The sequence below is a fragment of the Nelumbo nucifera genome, chromosome 1 (assembly GCF_055504915.1).
Source record: "Nelumbo nucifera cultivar China Antique chromosome 1, China Antique-T2T, whole genome shotgun sequence".
NCBI classification, from domain to species: Eukaryota; Viridiplantae; Streptophyta; class Magnoliopsida; order Proteales; family Nelumbonaceae; genus Nelumbo; species Nelumbo nucifera.
In genome coordinates, this window is record NC_142649.1 from 73,123,406 (window position 1) to 73,150,330 (window position 26,925).

Genomic DNA, 26,925 nt, shown 5'->3' on the forward strand with positions numbered 1-26,925 from the left:
ATTTTCTGTTTTAACACTGCTAGGAATAATATCATAGCAAAAGTAAACTCATAGTACACCAATAGATCATTGCAAACTTGGGGGGTCCATGCTGCAGCAAGGCAGTGGTAGTAAAGTAGTAACTAAATGCAGATGGTGAGTTGAGGCTGTTTTACAAATATGGTCAAGACTATGGGATTTGGGGACACTAGACTCGTGAACAAGATTGGAACCTCTGTAACTTGCACTGATTTTATTGCATTTAATTGGCCAATGAACAAAGTTTTTCTTTGCAGTTGGAAAATCTACATCAAAATCTATAAAAGTTCTGCAATAAATTCACCTTGAGAGATCATATTACTTGCTTAGTGAGTGGTTTGATTGCCACTTGTTAGTAAATGTCACTAGTCTGGTTCGGACCCTAGTGGCTAAGGATGAGGTCTCGATTAGGGTTCAAAAATATGAACCCAACTTGGTGCCCATTTGGGAGGGCTTTCTGAAGGTTGGCCTCATATGAAAAGCCAGGAAGTTGTGTGTGAGAGAATTGAGATGGATTTATATATCGTTATGGCTGTGTTTGGAAACGATGCAAATAAGTGTGAATGTAAATATGTAGAGTGTAAAATGGTGCATATAAATTGTAAAATTGAGTTAGTTTTATACCAATAAATTTATCTTCTTACCAAACAGATTTTTAGCTGTAATGGATGTAAACAAAAATTTCAATAAAGCATATACTTTTTTTTTTATCAAAAGCCCATTTGAATGTAAATTTACTTCTTTTTTATTGATGTACTTTTACATCTTATTATCAATGTAAATATGTATTAGTCTATCATTTATCAATACATAAATATAATGTTACCCAACATAGACAAAAGTGAACCAGAGTACAAATTTACTCTGAACCAAGATTTACACTCAATTCGTATCGTTTCCAAACACATATTATAAACCGTAGTTCATAGCCTGATTGTGGTTACTCACCGCAAAATGCAAATAAGAAACCATTTACTGACCATGGCACGCTTTCGAGGGCCATGGTGCACCACATGTATGCTCTTACATAAAGCTTGCACAATATTCCAAATGGGCTCTTAACTTTGGTTGGACTTGACCACTAGGGTTGAGGCTTTGATCAATCCAACCCCACACTAATCCAATATATCTTCATATTTGTATGGATTATTTATTAAAACACCCCCTTTCATGGATTTAGTGAAATGGTAAATTCCTGATTAGTATCCTTGGTAGTATCGGAATTCCCAAAACTGTCAATTTAGTCGTTACAGTTATTTATATAAGCACATGATTATGCATTCAGGAGCTACACATCTCTATTATGAATTGAGAGATGTGTGGCTGTAATTCACCGGGTAGAGAGTGGGTAGGAAATAGGGGTGTTTACGGTTCGGTTAACTGAATCATGGCATTCTTTTGTAAATCAAATTGGTGGTATCGGTTTTTCCAATTCTCCAAACTGAAATTGAATCGGTACCATCGGTTCACCAGTTTTGGTTTTTGACCAGTTCGGTTCTTCGGTTTTTCAGCTTTTTATATTTATAATATACATTATACAAATATATGTATAATATTATATAATAAATAATAAATGATATATAAAATATTTTAAAAATTTTAAAATTATATAATATATATAATATATTTATAAATAGATAGAAAATATGTAACATATATTAAAAATATATAAAATATATATATCGGTTGGTTCAGTTAACCATCGGTTTTTTGGATGTTAATCGAAAATCGAACCGATCCTTTGGTTTTTCAAAAATCCCAAACCGAAAGCAAACCGCCACATTTTGTGGTTCAATTTTTTCGATTCGGTTTTTTGGTTTTTTTATGGACACCCCTAGAAGGAAAAGTGAGTAGAAAATCTGGGGTGGATGATGATGTCACATGCCATTTATAATATTTCAAAATTCCAAAATTACCCATTTAATAACACATTTCAAATTTCAAAATTCCAAATTCCAAAAAATCCCAACAGTAATCAACAGTCCCAAATCAATAGCCAGAAAACCCTTGCTTTGCAAGCTCATGAAGGGCAGAGGGGGCGGACAATGGACAATGGACAATGAACAAAAAACAGGGCAAGAGACTGGACCTCAAAGCTATAAAAAGAAGAAAACAGGGCAAAAGACAATGCAAGCAAGAATCGGGCAGTACAGGATAGAGACCACTTAAGTACTAAACGTTAACGGTGGACGGTACAGGATACACATCTACCCTCTGTGAGGTGTGAGCGTGGACTCTCTAACTAAACACCAAAGTCCGCGCTTCCTAGAAGCTGCTTTCGGATCAAGCAATTTCGGCACCTCCGGTGCTTTTCAATTCCAATCAGATTTGGGTCTCTCCCTTCCACTCTCTCTCCATTCGAACCAGAACACTAGCGGTTTACGCGCGGAATCTTTTAGCGGTGGGAAATCGCCAGTTGCAGAGCTCGACTAAAGAGAAAGAAATCCATGGCTGCTTCACCTGCAAACAAAGGCAATGGATGTTAAAACCTTAATCTCCGCCTATTCGAGTGAAGCCTGGACAAGACTTCTCAGTTTCCTTCCTTCTTTCAATTCGAATTCACTCGCAAATGTTTTAAATTTCTACACACGAACATCCCGTTCAAGATATCGGAGATGGAGATCGGGCTTTCCTCTTCCATTGCCATCAAAGTGACTAAAATTGTCTCTGTAAGTTCTTGATCTTCTTACCTGTGGTGCATTCTCTTTTCTTTCTCGTCATTTGGTACTTCTTATTACCTGTTTTTCTGTCTTTACTTTTTTGGTCAAGAATGTGGAAGAGAACAACCTCTCCAGTCAATTGAATTGTCATAACGGAAGAGAAGAGAACAAGCCTATCAAAAAAAAAGACGAGAACAAGGTCTTTTGAGGTCATTTGTTGTATTGCTCAATTGCCATCTTTATGAAATCATGTTAGAAGAGTCGGTAGATCAGTTCTTAGATGAATGTCGGAAAGGCATTTCTAATGTTTATGGTTTCTGGTTTTGGTTCGCTTTTCTTTCGACTACTACAAGCTAGGGTTGATCCTCCTATCAAAGTTATCTGGTTCTACTCCGTGGTTAGCTTTCGCGGTGGTAATCTAGACGGACTAGACCCTCTAAGTCGGGTTTTAATGGCGAAGGACCTGTTTTTGCTGCTTACCACTTGTTCGGCTTCGTGTAATGGTTTGAACTTTGAACAGTGTTGCCGTACTCGCTCCAGTACTGTTTGAGCTGCACCAAATAAATCAATATTGGTCCAGTAAATAGTTCTGCAAGTGGGTTAACATGAACTTCAATTAGGATTTCACATGAACTTCAACAAGGTATTGTAAAGAAAATTAGATGACGTTCTGCAAGTGGGTTCACATGAACTTCAATTAGGATTTCACATGAACTTCAAGAAGGTTTTGTAAAGAAAATTAGATGACGTCTAAAAGGCATTTATGTCATTTCACATGCCATTAATTTCGTTGTGACAACCCCTGAACTGTAGGGTATTAATGAGGAATTTTCCTTTACTAAGAAAATTCCACTTTAGTACTTTGAGCTTTTAGGGGTAGTGTTAAGTTAGTACTTAGTATCCAAATTTTCAAACATGTTAATGCAATACTTAAACTTTCAAAAAGTGTTAAGTTGGTCCTTGCCTTAAAGGACCTTCAGTCATTTGTTGAATATGTCAAGAAGGCATTGTTCATTGTCTTCTATCTTGAGACTGAACCCATTGAGGTGTTTGAGATTCTAAACTAATGACGTCATTGTCTTCTACCTTTAGATTTGAAACACATTCTCGTCTAGTTATTTCTTTGCTTTTAGTTATTGTTTCCTTCTATCATATTTCATGTTTTTTCTCTCTTTTTCTTTGAAGATAACTGATTCAATCTCAATGTAGAAGATAATGAATAATGTCTTCCTTTGAAGGATAGTTTTGACATTTTTAACAGATAACTAACGGTCAATTAATGACAAGAACCAACTTGACACTTTTTGAAAATTTAGGTAATGTAGTGACACATTTGAAAGTTTAAGTACTGATTTGACACTACTCCCAAAGTTCAGGGTACTAAAATTGAATTAGCCAATTTGCTTTGCCCAGTTCAAATCAATCAGCTTGGTCTGAGTCCATGCAACTAGAATTGACCCTTACCTGAATTTGGATAGGCCTGGCATGCTTGCCTTGACCTGGTTCGGATTGATCGGCTTGGTCCCAAACCTGTGCACAGTCCGATATGGACCAGTTTGAGTCAATCCAAACTGATCCAAATCCAAATAGTTCAACTACTCTTGATGTGATTAGCTTGAAGACAAATCCAATTAGATAGTTCAAAGTTGGTTTGACCGATTTGGTTTGGTCAAACCCAAACATAGTCAAATGGCTTCAAGTGATTAATTGTTTTTTATTCTCTTGTAAAAATAATATGTATGTAATGTGATTATTTGAACCTTCGCCACTTGTGTAAATAACAACCACTGTTAGTCTATTATCACCAAGCTATGACTAACTTGTTTGTCAAAATGAAGTTAGTTTTTAGTTTTAAGTACATAAATATAAAATTAATGGGTTAGGTGGGTTGGATTGGGTCAAGGCGGGTTTGGGTTGAACCCAATCTATTTAATTTTATATAATTGGGTCATTAATAGGTTGGCAGATTAGATGGATTGGGTTGAAGCCCAACCCCAACCCAATCCACCTAATTGCCACTACTAACTAAAACCTATCCTATAATTTGCATTTTACTAAAATACCCCTATAATTTGCAATTGATTTACTTAATTGACCTTCCATTAAGTGACAATGGAATATGACAGTTTTGACCCTAATGTTTATTTGAATAAATTCAATAAAAAAAAATGAAAATATCATTTTTGTTCTTAATAAGACACGGACAACCACTCTATCTAGTTTTATTTGGTCAATTTTGGTTTTTGTAAGGAGAATTATTAGGGGTAATTTTGAAATAAAGAATTATGGGCCAATGTCCTTAAACATTTTCCACTCAGTTTAGGTGATTATGTTAGTATTTTCAAATGTCAAAACAAGCACTTCTTAGTAAAAGGTCCATTTAGTTAAAAGGTTGCAAACAACAGGGGTGTTTTAATAAAATAAAAACTACATAGTAAATTTAAATAAATCCATGAAAGTATAAAGGTATTTTAGTAAATGGTCCTATTTGAATAAGACAAGACCCGTGTGATGGACAGGCTATAAGTTTAAGGTATTGTTCGATTTCACTTAAAAGAATTATTTATACAAATAAGTGGTGGACCACAAGATAAGTGGAAAATAATCACTCATTCATGTTTGACTAATATGTTAGGTATAAGTGCTTATTCCAAAAATAAACAACATTTGGGCTACTTATTTAAGTGCTTATTTCTACTTTTTGGGACTAGTATGTCCCTAAAAATTTGAAATTCTCTTATTGCCCCTACAAAAGAGAAAACCCTCTTGTCTTCTCCATTCATGTAGGGATGAAATTGCAGTAGTGGGTTCAACATTGGAGGCGGCTGGCGACTACGAAAACAGCAAAGAACGATCAGTATGTGAATTGTTTTCATTTTTTTTTTTTGTTTCTCTTGCATCTACATTCTGATTTTGGACTGTATTTTGGTGCTTTTTAATGTATGAACTAGATCTAGGCATTTTTTGCGCAAATCTGGTTTTTTAACGGCAAATTGGTCGAAAACTCACCAGCAACGAGGGGTATGATGTTCCTAATTGAAATACTTGGGTCTTTTTAGCATTATTATTATTATTATTATTATTATTATTATTATTATTATTATTATTATTATTATTATTATTATTATTATTATTATTATAAAAAGTATAGATACATCCGATGCAGAATTCTGAATTTCAGCCCCCCCCCTACTATTAGCCCTCTCCCACCTATAAACCACATCCTGCCCATGAATTTGGTATCAATTCATGGTCAGGATGCATTCCCCCTGTACTATAAGGCTATAAAATTCTGATATGGGCTGATTGGTCATTCTCCCTTATTATTATTGCATAGTCTAGTGAAAAAAACCATAATGCGATTTTTTTTTGGATTTTTTAGGGATGTTATTCCAATAATAATGCATTATTAGATGTTTGTTTGGGTGTTGTTGCACAATATAACGATCTATATGCATAATATGAATTTTTTGTTGGATTATCTGGAATATTACTCCAATAATATGCAATTACTTATTTTCCTTTGTTATTTTTTTGCATATTCCAAATTTTATTTTGATTTTTTGGAATATTAATTTGAATTATTTGTGATACGTTAGTTTTTTTTTTTCTTGCATAATGTATTAAGTAGTATGCATTAGCCGAATACTCGTGATATTCTTCCATTTTTTTATTGCATAATGCATTGACTATCATATTTTTTATTTTTGAAATAATATGCAATTTCTGATTTTTTTATTTCTACTTATCGCATAAAATAATTAATAAAGTGTCTGTATTAACAATCATGACTATTATGATTATTATATTATCATCATTATTATTGTTATTATTATTATTATTATCATTGTTATTTATTAATATTGTTATTGTTCTTGCTATTATTATTATTAACATTGTTAGTAGTATCATTATTATTGTGTTTATGATTGAGATATGCAAATTTAAAATTTGTAGGTTATGGTTAGTAGTCAAGGAAAAATGGAGGAAGCTCCCAAGGTACGTGGACTCCTGAACTACACAAAGTTTGGGTCGATTTGTCTTTACAACAAGTCATGGCCGGTCATAGGACCAATACTACCATGGATAGACAAGGATGGTCAATCGTGATTTAGGAGTTCACCAAGATAACAGGGAAAAAATACTATTCCCAAAAACGATGAATCATTGAGATGTGGTAAAGAATGAATGGAAAATATTCCATAAATTGTTTGCCCATACCGGTTCGGGTTGGGACCCAATACACGAAACGTTCACTGTTGGGATCTTGGGGATGATTTCTAAGAAGATTATCTAAAGGCATGTTGTATTTTGGCACTTTTATGAAATAAAAAAGTAGGTAAATTATTTTTAGGTAGAACCTTACATAATTATGTCCTTGTGTCATAGACATATCTTGATGCAATACAATTTAGGCACAAGGGTCTTCCCATGAGGTAGACTTGGACATCATATTTGATGGCACGATTGCCCATGGTGACAATAGTTGGGCACCAAATGATGATGTACTACCGGAGGTAATGCTTTTGAATGATGAATTTCTTGATGAGTGACACACACACACACCAATATGGATACCTACAAAACAATGCAAGATGTCTAGAACCAGAGCCAATTAGTACTCACCCAAGTACGAACATTCCTTAGGACATGAGCGAGAGTAGCATCTCTTCTAGGAAAAAGAAGACCACGGGGGCTGCATAGATTTGTAAGAGCTTAAAGAGAATTGATGTTGCATTTGAGATAACTACTGTTCAAGGCTGCCAGAGATATGAGAAAAATCCGGGGCTAGTCTCTATGGAACAGTGCATGAAGTTGCTTAATGAAATCCTCGGAATGAATGAGGGGAATCCATTGCACTTGTTTGCCACTCTCCAATTCCTGAAGGGTGATTTCAATGATTTATTTATTGCAGTTTGGACCCCGATCATGCATTTGAAGATTATTAGAAAGTTGTACAAGCGTTCTGAGAGAGAGTGATAGTTTCACCCATTATTTTGCTTGATTGAGATAGAATGTTGAACTTTTGTTGCTTTATTTATTATTATGCTTTGTGAACCAGATTTTTTTCTTATATAAAACATATCTTGAAGCAGATTATCAATTCTGATGATTATGTCTTCAAATAATCTGTCGTTTGGTGGGAGTGATGTATCCAAATTAACCAATGTATACTGGGCATCCACATATATATGAGATGCAATTTCATATATATTTTGCTAGTTAGTGGATGCTTTATGTTGGACATAAAGCTTCAATTATTTTCTTCATATTTTATTAACTATGTGGTGATTATAATGAAAAACAAAGATTTGGAAGTACTTTTATAATAGTGCTTTATAAGAGTAGTTTTGTGAAAGTTGTTTTTTTTTTTAAGTAGTTCAGCTTAGGATGTATTGGTTTATGAAATTTCTTATTGGAGTTGCTTTAAAATACTAAAAATCAATTGTTTCAATTATATCCTTGTATAAAGTACTTTTTGAAAGCTATTTCGTAGAAGTTCTTTTTAAAAAGGTACTTCTATGAACTTGCCTTTTTGGGAAAGTATCTTATGAAATTGCTTTTTTTGGAAGTACTTTTTAAAAGTACTTTTGGAAAATTACTTTTTGGACATATTATATATTATTTTGTAATAGTATTTCTTATTTATTTATGTTTTTTTCATTATTTATTATTATATAATTATTTTAATACTAATATATATATTTTTTAATTTATCATCATCATCATTATTATTGTTATGATTGTAATTGTGCTAGGTAGGCCAACTTGGCATTCCACGTGCATTACATGTGGACCCATGTGTGTCTCAAAGTAGTAATGTGGTAAATTCCTTGGAAATAAATAATATATTATTCAAAAACAATATTGATATGGACTTGTGAAGTAGAAGCTGAAAATGTCATTTCTACAAAATTAAGTACGTAACGGAGAAATAGCTCGCCAAACATCCTCAGGCCAATAAGTATTAGTGGTTTGGGAAAAGGGTTACCAAACAACAATAAGTACTTATTTCTCAAACCATTTACTCACCAACATAGCCCAAACAACCTCACGTTTGATTTTTTTTTTAATTTAAAAACATAAATTTCTAAATTGAAAAGCAATATGAAGAGGAGAAAGAATAAATTGACTTGGATTATTGCATTTAAAGTTTATTGAATAGATGTATCATAATTTCTTTCTCTCTCCTTTGTGGGCCTACACAATAAGGGTAGCCCTTCCCCATACCTATATGCCCACCAATCCTAGAGGTGAGAGTGCAAATACAAATATGTACGGTGTACAATGGAATGTGCACTTTTGCCCAAACTAAGGCTAAGTTTAGAAGGATTACAAATACAAAAATTAGAGTGCAAAGCGTTGTACTTTGTATTATTTTTGTATATACAATACAAATATATACAAATTGGAAGGAGTACAAATGCAAATTGTACAGTACAAATACATACAAAATAGAAGGCTTTGCACTCTACATATTTGTATTTGTACTCCTTCCAATAAGGTCCCGTTTGGTAAGTCTTTTTGAGAAGATCTTCTCGTAGGTCTAACAGTCAATAGACGCATTGAGCTTTTGACCTAAGATCTGGGCAGCCCGAAAACCGTTTGGTAGACATGCATCTTTCCATGCATCGTTTCGAGTCTTTCCGCATGAGATTAAAACCCGGAAGACGCGGAAAGCTTCATTTGGAGCTTCTCGAAATCAGCCCAAAATGGGCTTTCCGCGTCTTTTCGATGCCCCATCTTTTGGTGGCGAGCTCTTCCGCGTGCCAAATGGGAATAGGCCGATTTTTTGTCTTCTCGACTTGTAAGCAGCCGAAAGACCCCACAAAAAGACGTGCCAAACGGGGAGTTAGCCTAAGGATCATTTTAGGAGTACAAACTCAAATATGGGGTTTTGCACCGAAACATATTTGTATTTGGGCCTAAAAGATTAAAGCATCATAACTCTGCCCCTATAGTTAAAATAATGTTATAAGTTAATTAACCTTGATCCACCAATCTCAAGTCTAAGAAAAAAAATCCTTCAGCAACAAGCAACTTAGAGTTGGGCCAACTCAAACCAATGTTTTAAAAACTGACCCAGAGCCCAACCCACTTTTGCCTCCGGGTTGGGTCATTGGTTCGATTGTCTGGGTCGAATGGTTTAGATCGTGTTGTGTTAGCATTCTATATATTTAAATGTATATATAGAATGTGTGTGTTGGTGTGGGTGTGTGCGTATAAATGCATATTTTATCAATAAATACTGTATAATTATGTTTTACATATAATATATGTATCATTTTATATTTAATTTATGTTTTTAATTCAATTTTTAATATTTTATTTATAAAAAAATATTAAAAATTGCGATTTGAGGTCAAAAAGGGGTTTTCGCAAAAATAGTGGACTGACGATTAAATCGCCCGAGTTAAACGGTTTTTGACTAAACAACAAGTTTCAAGAGAACCAAACATGGAATCATGGCTAAGTAATTGTTCGAATGGTTCAATGAGTTGGGTCAACAACGGGTTGAAAACATTGACCCAAATCCAACCCAAGCCTAAGCTGAAGTCATCACACTTAGGGGAGCTCAAGGTTCAGTTAATCGTGAAATATATATGAAAAATATATAGATAATATAAAATATATATGAAATATATATTATTATATATAAATATATGTATACCGGCCGATTTGGTTAACCACCAACTTTTTATATTGGTTAATCGAAACTGAATTGATACCTTCAATTTTTTGAAAATACCAAACATTTTTGTTCCATTAATCAGAACTTTTGATTTGGTATCATCGATTCAGTTTTTTTTTTCAGTTTTTCAGTGTTTAGGGGTATGACCAAGGTTTTTAAAACCAAACCGATCAGGGGTCCGGTTCTTGGGTTAAATGGTCCAACCATTCAAACCGAATGGATAGCCTGTTTTGACAAAAAAAAAATATTAAAAATGGCCAAACCTTTGAACATTTTAAACTGTTCAACCTAGTTTGCTGACCAAATCAACGATTCTTAGCAAAATAATGGTTATGGGATAAGATGAAACTGATCACCTGACTGGTTCCCGATTTTTCTGATCCGACCATCCGGCCGATCCGGTTTTGAAAACCATGGGTATGACAACTCAGGTCGTACCCAAATCGGCGGAGGCTATCCCAACTTGCTCCCCTACGGAGGCCATCCAATCCTGTCTTACATCACCAAATTTAATCCCAACAAATATGATGTTTATTCACACATTATAGACTTTTGAATTATTTATATATTTTTTTCAAATTTAAAATATACATTACCCACATAACATACACCAACATCCTAACTACAGAGAGAGAGAGAGAGAGAGAGGGGGGGGGAGCATAGACTAATGGGAATTATCATACTATCAGCCAATTATCAATTTATTAAGCCGAAAAGAACAAGGGCAAGTACATATGTGGGCCGTTCATATTAGCATTATCTCAAAAGGACTCAGAGCCCCTCGGTGTAATCCACGCCGGTAGACTTGAGCCAAGCCCCTCCTTGTATCAGCTCTGCCACAGTGAACTTTAGGGCTTCTGCAGAGTTAGTGATAACATGGTAACCGGGCCATGTCACTCGCTTGCTTATGCCCGCACCCGGCCCACTATTTAAGTACTCCCCGTAGTACAATGTCTTCAATGCGAACTCACCGCTCCATATGGACCACCCTGCGGGTGCAATGTGATCTCCGATGTAAGATTGCATTACCACTGTTCTAGAGTACTCCTTCCATGGACGGCCGAGGTACGACGGGAACGAGTTTTTCACCGGTGCCAGGTCTGAACTTGCTATTATGTCACACTTCTGGATCGATATCCCCGTGTTCTGGTTCGGGTCGACTCGCCCTTGGGCTGTTACCATGTTCTTTTGGCTGGCCATGGGTTTTCTCGCCACCAGTTTGCAGTTCTGAAACACCACAGCCGCATCACCAAAGATAAAATCCACGGTTCCTGTGATGTAGCTATCTCGGTAGAACTGCCGGAGGGAGTGTACGTAAAGGGTGTCTTGGTATGCGTCTATACGGCATCGGTTTATCACCGACTGATCTGCCCCCACTCGTAGCGCAACCGCTTGATGCTTCTCTGGACCCGCCGTGTTCTGAAACCACATGTCCTGTGCAATGAATCCATCTCCCACAGCAGCTGCGTAGCAAGATCTTGAGTTAAAAACTTGTGAAATTTGTGTTTTATGTTTTAACAGCGAGTACCCAAGGTTGGGCCTGTGCCCTTTCTCCATTTGGATCGATTAAGGACCAGTTGTGCTGTGAAGTATTTAGATGCTTACCAACAGTGGCAGATTTGAAGGTGGTTGATCCATCTACGACGTTGAGGCTGCCGGTAATGATGGTCGAATCCATGCCATCGCCGACGAGCATCACGTTCATCTTCTTCTTCCCCACCTCCACATTCTCTTTGTACGTTCCTTTCTTCACGTAGATCACGTACCGGCTCTTCCCTTTATCCGGCGCCGAATTGACCGCCTCCTGCACCGTCTGGTAATTCCCACTACCGTCTTTGGCGACGACAACATTGGCTTTAATGTTCCTAGGCAAAGATTGTAAAAGCTTTCTGTCATTCTTCGTGACCCAAGACGGAAATTTCCCGTCTAGTGGCCTGAGAGCATCTTCCTTGGACGAGGAAATTGCCGTCAGCATGGCCAAGGAAGTTTTAGCCCTGGCTATCAAACCTTGGAGCTTGTCTTCCATCGCTGCTCTGGCCGATCCATTGAGCCCGTCCAGGCATGTCACATGGTTAGTGAGTATGCTACTGAGCCATGAATGAGCGTCGGCCGGTGATCGGGAAGTCCGAGTTCCTAGAACCGCCACGGTATCCGTTAAACGATCGATTGACAGGTCCATCAGCTCCACACAATCAACTAACGCCGCTTGTTCTGTTCGGTCGTTAATCCGAGAGTTCACACTGTGGGCAACCTTCAGGGCCTCCTTTACGAGCAATGCAGATTTTTCCAGGAAGCTCCGGAGGAGATCAACGTCGTTCAATTGCTTCGCTCCTTTGGCGGCAACGGCTTCGTAGACCATGGATAGGCATGATTCCCGGTCGTGAGCGGGATGGCATAAACGAGCCTGGACGGAGTCAGAGAGATTAGATGGGCCGGTAGTGTTGATCAGATGGGGAGCTACTATAACAGTGAGGGAGACGATGGCAGCCAAAGAAAGAAAAATGTAAAGGATTTTGCAAGAGGAGGAAGTCCTCTTGGGAGCGCCTAGCAGTGGTTGATGACCGGCTTCCATCATACTGAGTATATGTCTCTGCACTTGTGAGTTCAATAAGTTTCCTCTCTTCTTAAATAGGTAGAAGGGTAGCAAGGATTAGAAGTTTCAATCAGGCATAAGTGCAACCATGTGGAGGATGATACTCAGCCTAAGTGAAAACAAGGCAAGAATTAAAAAAAATCAGAGAAAAAGGGAAAGAGGGATAGATTTCAAAGTAGCAGAAAGTGAGCCATGTGGCCCATGTCAAGCTGGAAGAGGAAAATGGGCTCGCTCTCCAACGTGGTGTTTCTTGACCCTATGGGACACTGGTGTTACGTACTCTTCCATCTGGAATTTGGGTTCATGAAAATAATAGTGTTCGACTGCTGAGGTTGTGGGGCCAAGTGTCTTTTCCAAAGTCGAAGTTATTCTGAACTCTTGATTTGGTAAAGTAAAATGGATAGGAATTGAGTTGCACCCTTTTGAAAATGGAAGATATCTACACAGTTTTGATGGTCAATCAGTGAATAATTGAATGATAAATAAAGGAGACAATAAGATAGACTAGGCCATTATTAGCCTCTATAAGATTTACTGTGTGATGAATTATAAAATGCTCCATAAATAGGGTGTAAATCAAATTTGGATTTAGACTCAAAGATCGAAAATGTAAATCAAACTAGGCTGGATCAATTTACGCTCGGATTAGACCCGCCTGTTGTAGTGTTGTACCCCAAATTCCACATCCATAAATTTTACATTATCCAGACTCACTCCAATAAACGTAAAGGATAGTCAGTGGGTAGTCGTTCCAAAACCACGTGCCCCACAGCATGTAGTGTGAGTGTGGCTCAAATTAAAATATCTAGGCTGCCGGACTATTTAGTCATTTTGTCAGTGGAGAAAGAAGAAAAAGATAAATTCAAATTGCTTAGTGGGTCAGAAGATGTCGTGTCCTTTGTTCTGAATTCTTGCAAGGAGAAAGGGTAGGGGGCAACTCACCTTTTTAAATGTTATAGATTTGCAGTTCTGCAGTGGGTCTATCCCTATTTCTCTCAAGTTTTTAAATCAACTTTTCAATAATAACTTACTACATGACAGATGACATTATGAATAAATGGCCAAGAAGATGCTATTTTGAAAAGTTGAATTCCATTTTGGCTAAATTTATTAAATTATTCTTATAGTTTATTTAATTGATTAATTTTATAGAAAGATGAAAAAGATTATTTTACTTCTTTTTTTTTCAAATTTTTAAAATTAAATAGAAGAAAAGAAAGAGGGAGTATGTATCCATGATGCAACCATCGCTAGTGGATGGTGGAACAGGGGAGGGCCGAGGTAGGGAGACAGGAACGCGATTCTGATCTATGTTGAAACATGGCCTCTTCTTATACATGGTTTGACCGTTCGACTCGAACTGTCGGTCCGTTCTAGCAAAAAAAATTTAAATAATTGTAAATCGGTCAAAATGGTTCGAACGGTTCAAACAGTTAATCGGCCGGTTCAGCGATTTGCTTACCAAAATCAACGGTTTTGAGGGAAAAAGCGGTTTTGGAGGAAAACAGAATCGACCAAGTGATCGGTTCCCGGTTTTAGGCTTGCAGTGCTTCAGGTTTATAGGTATTGTGTAGACTAGCAGAGAATCTTTATGCTTCATGCCATCGTCATGCGCCTAGGAAAAAAAGAGTTTGCATCTCCGCCACACCGCCTGTCGCCCCACAAATGCCCCACACAACGTGTGACTGCCACATGTTCACTTGTGCTCGGTGGGGTGTTCTCATGTGCAGGGTTAATGGAACGACCGTTAGCTTGTTCCGTTAGTCCCAAAATGAGCCTAAACTTCTTTCCTCCTATACAACATTTTAAAAAATGATTCGGAAATTGAACTGTTTTGACCACTGGTTTCTGTGTTAATGGTTTGACTATCCGGTTCGAACGAATGGCCCGTTCTGACAAATAAGTTAAAAAAAATAAAATCTAATTAAAAATAAAAAATGGTCAGAAATCATTGAACGGGTCGACAATTCGACCAAAGGGGAGTGAAACAAGGGTTAAACAATTTGAGGCAAGGTTTTCGAATCACCGTTGACCCAAACGGTCAAACCGTTCAGCCTGAGAACCGTTCAGGCAACCAGTTCCATTAACCTGGGCCGTCGAACCATCAACCTGGAAAATGGTGGCCAAAATGGTTCCATTTCCAAGTCATTTTTTTAAACGTTGGTTTGAGGTTGAGGGGGCGGGAAAATGGGAGAAAGGAGGTTTGGGCTCGTTTTGGGGCTAACAGGACAAATGGATGAGTCGTTTTGACAAATAAATTAAAAAAATAAAAAATGGTCAAAACCATTGAACAAGTTGATAGTTCGATGACCCGGGTCAACAGGACCAGTTGCCTGGACGGTTCCTAGGCCGAATGGTCTGACCGTTCGGGTCAACAGCGGTTCGAAAACCTTGCCTCAAATTGTGTTTAACCCCTGTTCTACTCTCTTCCGCTCAAGCTCAGATCCAACTCCATTTTCGGCAACGGCGATCGCTCCGGCCAGTTCACCGTTACCAGGTGCGCCCGGGTCAACAGTTCCGTTTTACCCCAAATCCGGTATTTGGCCAAAAATCGTTGAAAAAGTCAACAATCTGTTGACCCAAGCGGTCAAACCGTCGACCCGTTCAACAATTTTTGACCTTTTTATTTTTAATTATTTTTTATTTTTTTTAATTTCTTTGTCAGAATGGGCCATCCATTTGAATTAAATGGTTGAACCGTTGACCAAAAACCGATGGCCAAAACGGTTTCATTTCCAAGTTGTTTTCTTAAAACATTATATGGGAAAAAGGAAGTTTGAACTCGTTTTGGGACTGGTGGGACGAGCTAACGGCCGTCCCATTAGCCCTGCACATGGGAACTCTCCACCACGTGCGACTAGACATGTGGCAGGCGCACGTTGTATGGGGACTGGGGCGTTTGTAGGGCAACAGGAGGTGGGGCAAAGACTTGAACTCGGAAAAAAGCACCCCAAGGACTGATTTAACGTGCACCGGTAAGAAACATTGCGGCATGGTTCAAAGTATCAATACGATACACCTCGTATCGGGCGTATCGTATCGTATCATTTGAAAATGATACGATCCAAAACTTCTGTTCCCAAGGGTTTCGGACCCCAAATTTTTTTTAATAATAAAAAACAGGTTATAAGCTTTTCAAAAAACAAAACTTTGAAAAAAAAACAAAAAAAATAAAGTTTCGGCCGTTTCTAAGTGCCGATACAATACGGCCAAAACTCGTATCATATCGATACTTTGAACCTGGCTGCGGTGCTTCATATTGGAAACACTTGAAGGTTTAGAAGTTTAGATGATGAGGTTTGACACCATTTGGGTCCCTGTGCCGAAATGTTTAGATGGAGAGTTATCAACCTTTTAAAGTCGACAACTGGCAAGTGCTCTGAGATATGTTAAGAGACATACTTGTATATATAGAGGGAAAAAAGCAAGTTATTTTCAGGGTTCAACTATGATATGGAAAAGATATGATATCTGAAAAACTTTTGCCCAATGAACCGGAATCATAAACATGGTAGCCAATCAGGTGTTATTTATCAAAATTTATGCGGGTTTTGATTGGTCAAAACTCTTTTCCATACCATATCTTTTCTGCATCATAGATTTTCCCTTTTTTCAGAGGAAAACCGACGCCTAGGTATACAAAATCAGATGCCAAGTACCAAAACAAGAAGGAAATGAAAAATCAGATCTAAAAAGAATGAAATCCTCTCTTACATCAAACATAGCCTCTCTGCTATAGTTTAAAACTATGCCCCTCTCTCTGCTTCTACTTTCCGGTTTGGGGTGACGTTTCCTACTTTCAATCTCTACGTTGGTGAGACTCTCTACAATAGTCTAAAACCATGCCCCATTTTCTCTCTACTTCGACTTTTCAGTTTGGGGTTACTGTTCGGGTGATAGTGTTGATCGAACTGTAGGCTAATTTTTGAAATCGAACCAGAGTTATTGGTTTTTGGAAAATCAGAAACTAAATCGAATCCGATCGGTTAATTGGTTGACAGTTGGTTTGATTTGTCAGTTTTTATTATTTATAAAATTTATTATAGGAAAATATATAAATATATATAGAAGTATATATAATATTATATTTTAAATAATAAATAATATATTATATATTATTAATATATATATAATGTATATTTATTAATTGGTAATGTATAGAAAATATAAAATATAAAATATATATAAATATACATAAAATATAATATATATATCGGTTGATTCGATTAACTGCTAATTTTCTATTTTCGTTAACTGAAACCGAACTGGTACCTTCGGGTTTTTAACATATTGAACCAAAATCGAACCGACCGGTTTGATTAACCAAATTTTTTGTTTGGTTTCGATCGATTTTTTCAATCGATTCGGTTTTTCGGTTTTTTTGCTCACCCCTACGGGTGATGGTTGAGCTGGCCAAGGATGCCACATGGCAACCTCCGCGGCTGCCCCTCCTCACAGGCCATGTTGACGCCACGCATAACGGAAGATCATAACTAAGAAGGAGTGTCCTGCACGGACAATGAAGCAAAATCCATCAGGGAAAAGGAAACCTCCTGAAAACCTCGATAGACGCCCTCATCTCGACAACCCTAGAAGCCCTATCCATTTGGGACATGGACACCCAACTATAAATAGGTATCCCCGCTCGAGGTAAAAGACTTTTGGGAACTACACTCTTTTGAATACCTCTTTTCACTATCTCTTCAGCCTGGACCAACACTATTTCAACCTTCTCACTCGACCATATCTTTCTCTACCTTATTGACTTGAGCGTCGGAGTACCTACTCGGGGAACAACTCCTTGGGCCGTTGACTTTTCCCCTGGTTGCAGATCTTGGTGCTTGGCTTCGTCCTTCCACTTCGACTTCGTTTAGTTGGTAGGACTATCTGATTGTGTCCTCGATTTGGAACAACTCAGATTGGACAGCATCATGTTAAGTCTCCTATTTTCGATCACTGCATGACGTCGATTAGGCTCTCTATTATATTTTAAAACCATGTCCCACTCTCTCTTTACTTCGACTTTTCAATTTGGGGTCACATTTCATATTTTTTATCTCTACTGGACATCAGTGAGGCTCTCTGCTATAGTCTAAAACCATGACCCTCTCTCTCTCTGCTTCAACTTTTTGGTTTGGGGTTATGTTTCCCTTATCTCGCTAAAGACAATGAAGAAACCAAAGGGATTTGGATCGATAGAGTTATGGTTTCGCGAGAAGTCAAGGGAATTGAAGGTTTCATTGAGGACCACCTGAGTTATGGTTTTGTGTTGTAACCCCATCGCCAACCACTTGTGTGAGGTTCTTCAAGAACTAGGGGTGCAAGTTGGGCGGGTTGGGCCGGGTTTATGGTCAACCCAGGCCCGACCCTAAAATTTGGGCTTAAGGCCAGAGCCCTAGGTCAAGCCCAACTTTCCCAACCCGAGCCTAGCCCGCCCTATAATTTGATGCACTTGGGTCGGGCTCGGGATGGTCAATGAATCCACTCTAAAATTATACATATATAAATGTATTTATGTAAATATATATATACATATATTTATGTATATATGTAAATATATATGAAAAATATCCATACAAATATGTATGTATATATATATATGTATGCAACGTTTACATATATACACATATGTATAAATGTATATAATTGGGTTGGGCTCGAGTTAGGTTCAGGCCACCTAAGGGCTAGGCCCGAGCCCGACCTAAAAAATAGAAAAGCCCAATTTCTTGGGCTCGAGCCTAGTCCGAGGACCGAAAATCCAAGCTGAGCCCATGTAAAATTCTGGGTTGGGTCGGTTCGGGCTCAGGCTGGGCCCACCCACTATAAAGAACAAGGTGGATTATTGTCAAATCCACGACTACGATATCTTTTACAACAATTTGTTGCTCCACCCCAACCCCAAGATGTTGTCGTTCTAGGATCTTTGCTCGTGAGGGAGACAGATGGAGATGGAGTGGAGTTAGATGAGAGGGTATTTTAGGAATATTTTGAAAAAATATCAATCACATGATGTCTCATGTGACAAAAAATTAATGGTAAGGGATATTTTAGACAACTATCAAAAAATTTAAGGTACTCTAAGACAACATGTACACAATAAGAGTAGAATTAGTCAATTAACTAAACCATAAGGGTAGTTTAAGAAATTTGCCCTTCCATTTATTGGCAAAATAATATGCACCCTTCATATACTTCAACAAAATTCAGTGTTTTTAAAATCACCCACAACCAAAACCTATTTGACCACCAAATTTTGGGTACAATGGTTTAACCATCCAATCCAAATAGATTGGCCCCTTGCAATTAAAAAAAAAATTAAATAAAAATGGCTTAAAAATGAAACTATTGTTTGGATCAAATTGGTCAATGATTTGATTACTTGGGTCAAGGGATTGTTGATCAAGGTGGTGTTTGGTATGGCTTCTATTTATTTGATAAATGGTGTCATGTCATTGTCAAATCAGAATTTATCCCATCATGTTGATTCATATGCATAGATATTGATAAATTTTAGTCTTGATTTTCGTGTGTACCAACCTTTGGGGGAAGTTTTGTTTTAACGCTTCCCGGTTAAACATATATTTATTGTTCCACTGATGTAACGTCTAATTGTCAGTAAATCACAAAAAAACATCTAATAAATGGAAGTTATACCAAACACATAACAAATCAATAATTTTTGGCAAAAGAATGATTTAAAGGAATGAAATGAAATCGATTGCCTAGCTGATTTTCGAGTCCAATGGTCTGACTATTTGAGTCAATGACTGTTCGAAAATCATGTACAAATAAACAAATAATATACATTTCAACTAGAGACGAATATGTATTTAATATATTTTCTTCCAAAAATACTAGAAAAATTGATCTTTTAATATAGCTAATACATGTAGAATCTATTAATAAATGCATACGTGATATAGTAAAAATAGATATGCTACTCTGTTCTGCATTGGAGTTAAAAGTTGGCGTACGTGAACTATGCTTTTTCCCTTCATGGTATTGAATTTTCTGTGGTTGAATTGAACAACTTTTTCAATATTTTGATTAAATTTTAACGGAAAATAAAAGCTTTAAATAATTTGAACTATGATATGAAAAAGATATGATATCTGAAAAACTTCTGCCCGGTCAACTGGAATCACAAACGTGGTAGCCAATCAGGTGTTATTTATCAAAATTTATGGATGGGTTTTGATTGGTCAAAACTCTTCCCATACTATATCTTTTCTGCATCATAGATTTTCCCTAATAAAAATGTAATTTTGAAACACAATGAATGAATTCCTTTTTCTATTTTTTAGGATAAAAGACTTAAACCTCCAATGATAAATACCAAAACTTCTTTTCACTTTTTGAATTGGACTAAGGCCTCTTCTCATATGCCCTTGCTATATTTTTAAATTTTTAAAATAGTGGAATCCAAACAGTAGTGATTGTTGACTCATTTGTGAAAATAAAAAATGAAGTGGTTGACTGTACTCATTTCCATGAAGAAGCTGTCCCAAAAATATAACGGAAAAGTATGATAGGCATATTGCAGATTTCTGAATTACACTGCAGATCTATAAACATTCAAAATGTCAAATACCCCCACCTCTATACACCAATGCTCGTCCATGAATTGGCATGAATTCCGAGCTGGCACCTACCCCAAATGTACTTTGGGCCTTAAAATTCGGATGGCTGAATCGTAATTCCAAAATATAACCCTCTACCTATAGACACACCACGTTTTATCACTAAGGGTGCGTTCCTTTTTCAGAAAGTTGAGAGGGGGGAAAGTTGGTCAATGGGAATTACAATCCCATTGACCAAGAATCCTATGTTCTTTTTTCAGATTTATGTAGGGATTAGGGAAAATTTATTTTCCTGGGTACCACTTACCTGGGTAAGTGATACCCATCTCCTAAGTGGGTAAATAACTTTTCCACCTAAGGGGAAAGTTGTCAACACTTGTATGGGACAAAAATGCCCCTTTTAATAATGGATTTTTTTTTACTAAAATGGTCATTGCCTTATTTATACAAGAAATAAAAAAACATGGGTAAATGCACTTCTCCGAAGTGTTTCCCAGGAAAAACTTACCCAGATAACTGCATTTATCCGGATAAATAACTTACCAAAAAACAAACATTGCCTAATGAGAAATAAAAAAAAATAGAGCAACCCAAAAATAAAAATGAGTACAAAGAATTATTACATTCTGTGTGGCGTTCAAAATTATTATCCCCATCATTTGGAAGTGTTTATCGGATACTTTCAAATCCTCCACCCAACACATGATCTGGCTTGAAAGTGAGCATAAAGGAGAAAAAAAAAATAGAACCTTTTTGTTAAGTTGGCATCGGAACATCGCAAAAAACAAAAAAAAAAATATTAAAAAAAAAACTTAATCTGATTCTACGAAAAAAACTAAGAGCAAAAGACGGAGAGAAGAACAACAAAAACCAAGTATCGAACAGTTGTGAATTCACTTCAATCTAGTGACAAAACAAAACATTAAACCATATTAAAATTTCTTCTAAAAATTAGACAAATCATATTAAAATTTTTCAGTTAGTTTCTGAGTCATAATAAAGGAAAATAAAGGGGCAAATTTGGATATGTAAAAAATAATTAACAATATGTGAGATATCACATGCTAATGGATCTGAACCTGAAAAGAGGGGGAGTCTTTGTCTGATGACATCATCCCATAGGGGATGTTTTAGTCCAATTTAAAAAATGAAAGGAGGTTTCAATATTTATGAGAAAATTCAATGGGGGTTTAAGTCTTTTATCTTTCTTTTTACTTTTTTTTTTTATTCTTTTACAATTGGGCACATGCTTAAAAGTTATAAATAATTGGAAACCGACACCTAGGGTTATATTTGTCTTTCAAAATATTAAGGCAAAGTAGGCTTACCTCGATGGATATGTATTCTAAATTATATATTTATATTTATACTCGTCTATTTCGGTGATTTTGGGCAGCAAATTTTCTATCAGTTAAACTTTGAAGGAAGAAAGGTAAATCTCAAAAAAGACAGAAATTTAATAGAATTATTTTGATTTTTCTTAGCTTTTGACTTTTGTTTCTCTATTATTGTTCTTAGACAATAGTTATAGTATAATTTCACAAGGATAAACCTGTCCTTAATAGCAGAGTACTCTGTTCAAAGTTATCCATAACAATGACAGTAGTTAGTGCATATCACCGCAAATAAAAAAAATAAAATAAAGAATTAATACTTTCTTTTTCATTTCTTATATTTCAAGAGCGGGCCCAACATGGAAATTGGTGATGCTACTGCCAAATGCCAATGTCTGCCCCATTTGACCAAGCAGAAGGGTGTCGTCACATTCATGAACCTAAGATTTTTTTTTTTGGGCTCCATCTACTTTCATAACTCTGTAGAAAGAAGTAACACACGTGGATCCATAGCTAATTCCGGATGCACGCTTTTATCTTCTTCAATCAGGTACAACTATACACTCATATTCTCTCGGCATATCCAGGACGATGATATGATATGATGTGCATCGGATTGGTTGGTTGTTGAATCCTCCAGAAATTTTTTAGGTTCTGTTTGGTTTGTGGGATGGGATGAGAAAAAAGAAATATTTTAAAAATATTTTTTTTAAATTTGTTTTGAGAGAAAGCGGGAGATGGGATGAGAAAAAGGTGGGATGTGAAATTTTAAAACTATGGATTTGGGATCACATCAAAATAGTGCGACCCCGATAAGAAAGAGTTTTCATCTCCCTCCTCCCTCCCTCCTGTAAACGACTATGCAGAAGGTCTCATGCACATTAACAGAAAAGTTTCTGCTAATCAGAGAAATTGTATTCTCTTTCTCTTTTTGACTGCCTCAGACGCGGCGGACCTCAACGGAGTTGCAATCAACAGTTCTACTATTCTCTTTCTCTTTCTGACTTCCTCACACACAGCAAAGTTTCTGCAATTCGATGGCCATGTCAAGGCGGCGGACATGGGAGCGTTGTTTATAAGTGCGAACAGGGCTGCCAACCGGGCTTCAAGTACTGGGGCGATGCGCATCGTGTCAAGTACTAGGGCGGTGCACAATCAAGAATAAACAGAAAGGTTGAAACGAGAAGAAGAAGAAGAAGAAGAAGAAGAGAGGAAGAAGAGAGGTGAATAGTGCCATTTCAATCCCCTTTTACACTTTTCCGTCCTATCTTTCTCCATCCAACCCAAATCTTTCCACAAACCAAATGGAGCCTTAGGGAGCAATAAGCAATTAAGAAAAAATCTTACAACTGTTAAAAGTTGTCTTTAATCTTTTTCAAGGATAGGGTGAGACATTTTAAGAGAAGCGCTCATTGAATGTGCTTATAATGCTGTGCTTGCTTGATCCAGACTAGCTTCTTTTTTCCTTAGGTTGCGTTTGGAATAAGTGTGAATCAAGATCGATGTAAAAGTTTACACCGTTTCGACATAAAACTCCACTCCGATTCAGTTTTGCATACGTTTGGATAGAATGGAGTTTTATGTTGATAATTGATGTAAAACCTATCAAACGTAAAGTTTTACATCGATTGTCGATGTAAATACTACATCGATTTTATCGATGTAAAACTTTACACTCTTTACCCATTGCGTTTATCAAAAGGAAATAGTCATTTTCACGGTTCCATGTAAAACTTCACCAATATACTTTTACACCTATGACGTTTTGCATCGATTCCAAACGCAGCCTTGGAAAACCATAAACCCATAACATGACTATTGACTAACATGACTATTGACTATTGACTAGCAAGCAGAAGTCAGGTTGGTTAGTTTCGGGGAAACACTAGTAATTAATGGGTTTCATATTTTTTGTAATAGAAGGAGAGAAATTAATACCACCTCCGTTAGATAAAAAAAAAAGGAGAACTTGCCTTAACTATAGGGCTCCCCATAAACAATATTTTCCTTCTGGTCTTATAAAAAAAAAATAATATACATGTTATAGTAGTCTTGTCATAAATTGAGATCTATGACAAGACTACTATAATAATATACATCTTGACTTGAGATCTATCTTTCTTTAGGCAAAGTAGTGGTACCAGTAAAACACATCCTCTAAGCATCTTGACTTGAGATCTATCTAGCACCCAACTCATTCAAACATATTCTTCTTTTTCTTAATAGACTCTTAGCTTGAACTTAAAGGAGGATGTTCCCTTCCTCCCCAAGAATAAATTCATGCCAAGCCTTGTAGCCTTTATTCAATGATTCACTTTAGTATTGTTGGGCTATTGTTAGAACAACCCTGGGCCCATTCATAGGTAGAGATGAGATGTGTGAACAATTTGTGAGTAGCAAATCCGAACCTGTGATCACTTCGGATCTGTTACTCACGAATTGTGCCCACTTCTTTATCCACAGAACACCACTGCAATGTATTGAGAATATCTCGTCATGAATGGCAAAAGAGATATTCCCAATAAGTAGCTGTAATGTCCATGCTTAGGGATGTGAGAACACTTAGTAGGCAGTAGATCCCAGGTTGAGCAGGTTAATTAATGGGAGAATGACTGATCAACCCAGCATATAAATCTTTAGCTTAACCGTACAGGGATAATGAATCCTGATCACGGATTGATGCCAAATTCATGGATAGGATGTGATTTATAGGGGGACTACTAATACACTATGGGAGGCTGTAATTTTAGAGTTATGCCTTAGGCTGATGCAGTGTACTCCTCCCTTAATTAATTCTTTTACCCGCCCGAATTTGACAGAGGCAACGAGTTACAGGGTCAGAGTATGCCCCACAAATGTCCCATACGTGTATTGGGAACATCCCTCGTACTTGTCAATGGAAGATATTCCCAACACAGGGTTAGGATGTGCCGTGAGGCGTTAGTGGGTGCAGATGTGAATTCAGAGGCAACTGGATTCTGTCTCCTTGGTACAGAAAATTTTCTGCACCCGACCAATAGCAATCTACATCATCATTTAAAAAATCATTCTAATTTTGAAATGGGGAAAATAGGCTGATGTCACATATTGCTATTGGTATCGTACAAAAAAAAAAATTTTCTGTACCAAAGGAAGGAGGATGTGAATTCCCTCCACGTATCACATCTGTGTCACCTAAAAATAAATAAATAAATATATGGTATCATATCCCAATCCCCATACCTGAATATATATATATATATATATATATATATATATATATTTGTTCTGATTTAAGATAAGAACATAGAAGTTCAGAAAGAATGGAGCCTATATGTTACAATATTGTCACTCAGAGAGGAGAAAGGGAGGGACCAGACCAGATTACTGAAACTTTGTGCAAAAAGCCCCTGGCCCTGGGAAGGTTGAGACGTTGAAGTACCACAATCTAATTAAATTTCAAAGATATATCGATCACAATGATGATTTCCATCCCATTTTATTTCCACAACCACACACGAACTCAGGAGCAAATTAGAAACAGAGGAAACACATTACAACAAGGTGATCGAATTAATGATAAATCAACCATAATTCAGGCGAAATATGTCATTCTGCACATAAAAGCTTCCTTGTATCGTGGGAATCAAGTGAAACATCTGCATCAGGCATGCCAACAGCCACCAAGAACCTATCAGTTTCTCAGAACATAGAATATTTCTAGTTGGAGACAGAGAGAGAGAGAGAGAGGAACCTGGCTAAATCTTAGTTGATGCTCTTCACCGGGCAATTGGAGGTTGCCACTAACAAAGACGATGATGCCGCCGGGAAAGGAGGAGGGCTGGGAATCAATGGTGGAAATGACATGCTGACATTGATCGAAAGGCAACTGTGTTAGTTTTCCGGCAATGTCTTGGACCCCTTGTATATTCTGACCCTCAAAAGTGAGCATCGAGGAGGGTTGGTAGAGAGAGGACAGAGATTGGCGATTTGTGTCAAACAGGTGGTAGTAGTGCTCCACAAATGCCTTCCCCACCAATTCAACTTGCTCTTCCATGCCGTCCATCTCTCTCTCTGTTTCTATTCTCCCTTCAAACAGAGAACAGAGAGTAAGAGGAGAAACCCCTCCCCTCTACACAGGTCTAATATAGAATATAGATAGAGAGAGAATATGTATTGCAGCATGCAACGTCCCATAAATATAATAAATATGTTCACTTTTATCTAATCAATTAATCAATGATGAGTCAGTGACAACAATGTAAGCCCATTCCACTTTATTAGTTGAGTTGAGTTGAGTTGATTTTGGGTTAAAGTGGTTTACCTGTAACTTCAGATGAAGCAAAGATTGGAATGGAATTGTTAGAACCATTATTATGGTATAATTTTTGTAAAAATATAAAATAATTAAATACTCTCTTCTTTGGCAATGTAATTAAATATTTCGAATGAGGGTGATGTGGTAATTACAAGTGTTAACAAAAGGGCAAAGGAATCCATCGACCATCGTTCCGCGGCGCCTGTACGCAATGGATCTGAAACAGTGACTAGTAGAACAGAGTAATCATGTTTGATACGGATGGACCCTACCTAGCATTATCGTCGGCAGCAGCTTTTCACGTGACGGATATGCTCCTTACCAATGGGCGTCTCACGGGCACATCACCATGGAAACATCTTCTGTAAATATTCATTAATAAATACGGGAGACGTTCCCAATGCATCGTAGGTTGTGCGTGTGAGGCGCACGATGTGAGGAGCAGATCCGGTCTCGCTTTTCACCGTCCATCTTCACGTGGCAGAAATTGGACCCACCTGGACACGGTTGATGAGGCGTGAAAAGGATCCACGTAGGTCGCATGTAGAGCCCATGGTATGCTGATGGCGTGATGGGAACGCTGACAGTGGGATCAGATTATAACAAAGATAGGTTGTGCATTTCATCGTTCGCGGCCGAAAGCATGGAATCTTTCCTTTTCTGGTCCTACGTTCCCTTTTTTTTTCCTTGTGCCGGAGAGATTTCTTTTTCGAAATTTCGATAAGATGGAGAGAGAGAGAGACAGCGACA

General features: G+C 37.2%; 2 protein-coding genes and 1 long non-coding RNA gene across 4 annotated transcripts; 1 reads left to right on the top strand and 2 right to left on the bottom strand.

The window, feature by feature from the left end:
- Nucleotides 1–2,067: 2,067 nt before the first annotated feature.
- Nucleotides 2,068–7,773, top strand: LOC104604876 (uncharacterized). 2 transcript variants are annotated; one of them, XR_016076210.1, is made up of 4 exons: nucleotides 2,070–2,687; nucleotides 2,788–3,321; nucleotides 5,466–5,535; nucleotides 6,636–7,773. It is a non-coding gene; the product is annotated as an uncharacterized LOC104604876 (long non-coding RNA). The 2 variants fall into 2 exon arrangements; XR_016076208.1 differs by having other exon boundaries at nucleotides 2,068–3,321.
- A 3,148-nt stretch (nucleotides 7,774–10,921) lies between these two features.
- On the bottom strand, nucleotides 10,922–13,294 carry PMEPCRA (methylesterase PCR A). The gene is made up of 2 exons (XM_010269443.3): nucleotides 11,977–13,294; nucleotides 10,922–11,834 (listed from the first exon to the last, which is right to left on the bottom strand). Exons 1-2 carry the CDS (start codon nucleotides 12,944–12,946, stop codon nucleotides 11,143–11,145), a joined length of 1,662 nt encoding a protein of 553 aa, XP_010267745.1. The 5' UTR covers nucleotides 12,947–13,294; the 3' UTR covers nucleotides 10,922–11,142.
- A 12,002-nt stretch (nucleotides 13,295–25,296) lies between these two features.
- LOC104604878 (nuclear transport factor 2B-like) lies at nucleotides 25,297–26,015 on the bottom strand. The gene is made up of 2 exons (XM_010269444.3): nucleotides 25,612–26,015; nucleotides 25,297–25,516 (listed from the first exon to the last, which is right to left on the bottom strand). The coding sequence occupies exons 1-2, from the start codon at nucleotides 25,921–25,923 to the stop codon at nucleotides 25,442–25,444; spliced, it is 387 nt and encodes a 128-aa protein (XP_010267746.1). The 5' UTR covers nucleotides 25,924–26,015; the 3' UTR covers nucleotides 25,297–25,441.
- Between the last annotated feature and the right edge of the window lie 910 nt (nucleotides 26,016–26,925).

What these genes read in the sequence shown, in the direction of transcription:
- PMEPCRA (XM_010269443.3), bottom strand. Translation starts at nt 12,946, where the DNA reads ATGATGGAAGCCGGTCATCAACCACTGCTAGGCGCTCCCAAGAGGACT. An exon ending in CTTCAAATCTGCCACTGTTG is followed by an intron (nt 11,835 to 11,976) that starts GTAAGCATCTAA and finishes CTTGCTACGCAG; the next exon opens with CTGCTGTGGGAGATGGATTC.
- LOC104604878 (XM_010269444.3), bottom strand. Translation starts at nt 25,923, where the DNA reads ATGGACGGCATGGAAGAGCAAGTTGAATTGGTGGGGAAGGCATTTGTG. An exon ending in ATCAACTAAGATTTAGCCAG is followed by an intron (nt 25,517 to 25,611) that starts GTTCCTCTCTCT and finishes TGCCTGATGCAG; the next exon opens with ATGTTTCACTTGATTCCCAC.